General features: G+C 53.1%; 1 protein-coding gene across 1 annotated transcript; it reads left to right on the top strand.

Annotated features, from left to right (window-relative positions):
* The first annotated feature begins 2,357 nt into the window (after positions 1–2,357).
* Positions 2,358–3,850, top strand: LOC117652283. The gene has a single exon (XM_034397076.1). The coding sequence runs from the start codon at positions 2,727–2,729 to the stop codon at positions 3,558–3,560; it is 834 nt and encodes a 277-aa protein (XP_034252967.1). The 5' UTR covers positions 2,358–2,726; the 3' UTR covers positions 3,561–3,850.
* The last annotated feature ends 227 nt before the right edge of the window (positions 3,851–4,077 follow it).

Raw genomic sequence — 4,077 nt, 5'->3', positions numbered from 1 at the left:
TCCTCGTTCGGAGAGCAATCCATTGGTGGGGTCACACGTTCGGTTCGAGTCCTGTTTAGCGACTCTGGAGCTCAAAATGGGTCCGGATTTTTGACCACCGGTCTTGGTTCTTGGTTGCACTCCGCCGCCTCGCGTCACCTCGCCGATCACTGCCGCCAATCCCAGTGTTTTGGCAAAGCATGTCGACACTACGACCGTCAGCACAACACGGCACGGCCTGCCGAACAATCACGGGCTGACCAACGCCACGCATATTTCTCGCCGAAATTGGCACCCCTGCTACGCCATGCTACGCCATGCTACGCGGAACGGGGCGAACGGGGTCGGGTATTGTGACGCAAGGCGGCAGGGCGGTGTAGAACGCACTCGGTGAACTCGGAGGCTGATTCTGAACAGTCGTTCTGTCCCTCTCGCACCCCTGAGGGACGCTTGTGAGTGCGACAGAGACAGCCGCCAGTGCAGTGCAGCAGTGCAGCATCCTTCCTCGCCTTGTCGAGTCGGTCCAGCGCGCGGAAGTGCATTCGGCAACGTTTCCATGCAAAGGCGTTCTGCTGCGTTCACGTTCACAGTGTCGGATGATCCGGGCAACATCCGCGAAAGGCAGCGAGCGGCGGAGCGGCAGACTGATTCCGAGAGTCGTTTTCGTCGGTCTGTCTCTCTCGCACTCATGGGGCTCTTCATAAGGCAGAGGCAGAGCGACGCTGGCCGTCCAGGAAAGCACGTAACTGAACGGCCCTAATGAGCGCGGCCAAGGCGCACCCATTCGCCGTCACTACACGATGTGGGTCAAATTAATTACGTGGCAAGGGTGCGATGGGCTTACGCGGCAACGCAGCGCTGCGCGGTGAGTCATAACGAGCTATCGGTTTCGTCTCTCTCGCACTCGTGGGGCGTCGCACGTGCGAGAGACGGGGCGACGAACTGGCGAATCACTCTCCCGACTTGCCGCCGTCACAAAGTGAGCCGGAAGACGGGTGGGGGCGGCCAAAATTCTAGACGCGTTTTGAGCTCCAAAGTCGCTTAAGGTGAGTCGAACTGAACGTGTGACCCCACCAATGGGTTCCTCGTTCGGAGAGAAATCCATTGGTGGGGTCACACGTTCAGTTCGAGTCCCATTCAGTGACTCTGGAGCTCAAAACGCGTCCGGGATTTCGGGCGCCTCCACCGGTCTTCTGGCCCACTGTGCGTCATCGGCGGGGCTAAACTTGAATATCGGGCCGGAACGGCGCGGCGATCCCCAGCCCAGACCGGCGAGGACAAAGTACAAAGTACAACCCGGGAAAAGTTTGAAGCGGCGCGCGTTTTCCGCGCCATCTGTCACCGACCTGGAGGCGACCTGTGGGCTGATTCCGAGAGTCGTTTTGGTCGCTCTGTCTCTCTCGCACCTACACGGCACGCCCCTTGAGTGCGAGAGAGACAGGGCGACGAAGACGACTCTCAGTGTGCTGGCGGCATGCCGCGCATTCCCAGATTCCCGGCGCCACCTGCGACACTCTAGGCGCGCCGAAGCCGACGAGGAACGCGTGACCTCTCGATGCGCCGCAGTTTTCTATTCACCGACGAGGAAGTCGACGCGGAGAACAACGACGAGTGCCCCTCCATGGAGCCATGGCGCCTTGGTGCGCCTTGGCCGGCCGACCCTCTGTCCCTCTCGCACCTACACTACGGGACGCCCCATGAGTGCGAGAGGGACAGAGCGACGAAAACCACTCTCGGAATCAGTCTGCTGGCCGCGCGGCTGTTTTTGATGCTGTTGTTGTTGATTTGGGGCACGCGTTCGCGCCGTGCGCCGTGCCGCCGTGCGCGCTGGCTCGCGATGACTTACTTCTGCTTTCCAGGCGGTCCGGGCGGGGCGGGTCCGCGCCAGGCTGGCCGCCAGACTGGCCTGCTTCCCCGGAACGGCGTTCGCTAATTCGTCCGGAAGCAGCGTGAAGCGGCAGTGCTATAGCAGCAGTGCTACAGTGGCGTGGCGGGCCGGACTGGGCCGGACCGGCCGACGACGCGGCCGGCAAGCCCGGCAAGCCCAGCGCCTCTCTGCAGCCAAGCGATTCGGGAGAGCGGCTCGTCGCTCTGTCTCTCTCGCACTCGCAGGGAGAGACTCGAGAGTGCGACAGAGACAGAGCGGCGAGACGACGCTAGCGCTCGGCTATGCAGCCCGCAGCCCAACAGACGCGACAATAAAGAAGCAGTGAAGTTGCGGCACTCCGCGTAACAGGATACCGCCATCGCGGCCAGTAACTGGCGTTATGCAAAAATGGGTAAAAATGCCGGAAAAGAAAAGAAAAAGAAAGACAATTAACACCAGAAGTGGAAGCAGGATTTGAATCCGTGGACGCGTGTCAAGTGATGACTGTTGTAGTGGTATGAGATTACGTTGGCAGTACCGCCCAGAAGTCGGGTATGAGAACTATTCGTGTCACTGCCTTGTAACCCTGGTGTCCATACTATGCAACTAACCTATGAATAATAAATCTCTCTCTGGAGTGTTCCCTTTGGTCATTGAGTCTGAGTCTTTGTTCCTGTGATCCCAAATATTCGAGAACAACTATTCTGTTCAAGAATAGAACATGGCGCAGTCGTAATCGAATCTTAACAAGTGCTCTGTCATTGTGAGTAATAAATTCTTGATCGGGAGATTGAGAAAAGTGAAAAAATCAGTCTGGTTAAACCGGTGGTCTGGTCTCGCTACTTGCTTTGTGGCTTGGTGGTGGTGAATTCTGCTGAAAATGGGTGATAATCATCTAAAAAGCCCTGGGCCTGTCAATTTAAAGTCAGGTAATATTCAGAAGTCATGGGAAACTTTCAAGCAGAAGTTTGGATTCTTCTTAACCGCAATTGGAAAGGCTAAAGCGGCGTCGGATGTTCGATGCGCACTCCTGATGGGAGAGGCCGGGGATGAAGCTTTGGAGGTTTATAATGCCTTTAAAGATAAGCTGATATCCAAAACAACCAACGATCAAGGAGAGGAGGTCATTGAACATGACTATACAAACAACTATGACAAGGTTGTTGAGCAGTTTGACCTCTATGCGGCGGAGAAAAAATGCATTACGGGTTGTCGTGAACTGTTTAATGCGCGAAATCAAAAAAAAGAGGAAACGTTTTCCAACTGGCTAACAGATTTGCGAAACTTGGTGAAAGACTGTGAGTACGCAACTATTGTTGATAGTATGCTGAAGGACAGAATTATATGGGGTGTCTGGGACAAGAGGTTAAGAGACACTCTGAGATCCAAGTCAAATCAGAGTTTATCTGATATTATTGATCTGTGCAAGGCAGTTGAAGCTACGGCACGATATCCGAAGTTGAATGGTGATAACGATAATGCCCAAAATGTCGAGGCTATCCAGTCATTCAACAAAAACCGTAGCAAGAATGGCATTCCCTCTCAACCCTACCAAAAGAACAAAGGTGAAAAGAAAGTGACCATTAACCCTAACCCTACTGTTCGTGCTGTTTCTGTTCCAGCAGCTCAAGGATTGATGACATTTGAGTCACGACAAACAACAAGATTTGGTCGGAAGATCCTAAAACCACATCGTTATGATGGGAGCTGTTAATAAATATTATTCATGTAATCAAATATATTACTCTGTATTTTTATATCAAATATAATCAACTTTTGTATTCTGCTATGTGTTTGTTTACTTTCAACGTAGAAAGTGTTGCCAACTGAATACTTTAGTGTCTCGAAGGGGGAGGTGTTGTAGTGGTATGAGATTACGTTGGCAGTACCGCCCAGAAGTCGGGTATGAGAACTATTCGTGTCACTGCCTTGTAACCCTGGTGTCCATACTATGCAACTAACCTATGAATAATAAATCTCTCTCTGGAGTGTTCCCTTTGGTCATTGAGTCTGAGTCTTTGTTCCTGTGATCCCAAATATTCGAGAACAACTATTCTGTTCAAGAATAGAACAATGACTGCTCCAATAAAGATGACCATGGTTGTTTCACAGGTCATGACTGCGACTGAACAGAACATCCTTCTCTTCCGTCCAGGAGGCCCCGGACGTCCTGGAGGGAGGTCCTCTGGAGGTCTTGGTCTTGGAGCGGCACACGCACACCACGTGCCCCT

The sequence above is a fragment of the Thrips palmi genome, unplaced genomic scaffold (genome assembly GCF_012932325.1).
Source record: "Thrips palmi isolate BJ-2018 unplaced genomic scaffold, TpBJ-2018v1 HiC_scaffold_7, whole genome shotgun sequence".
In the NCBI taxonomy this organism is placed as follows: Eukaryota; Metazoa; Arthropoda; class Insecta; order Thysanoptera; family Thripidae; genus Thrips; species Thrips palmi.
Note: the sequence above shows the minus strand (reverse complement) of the source record. Positions and strands in the feature narration are given on the sequence as shown.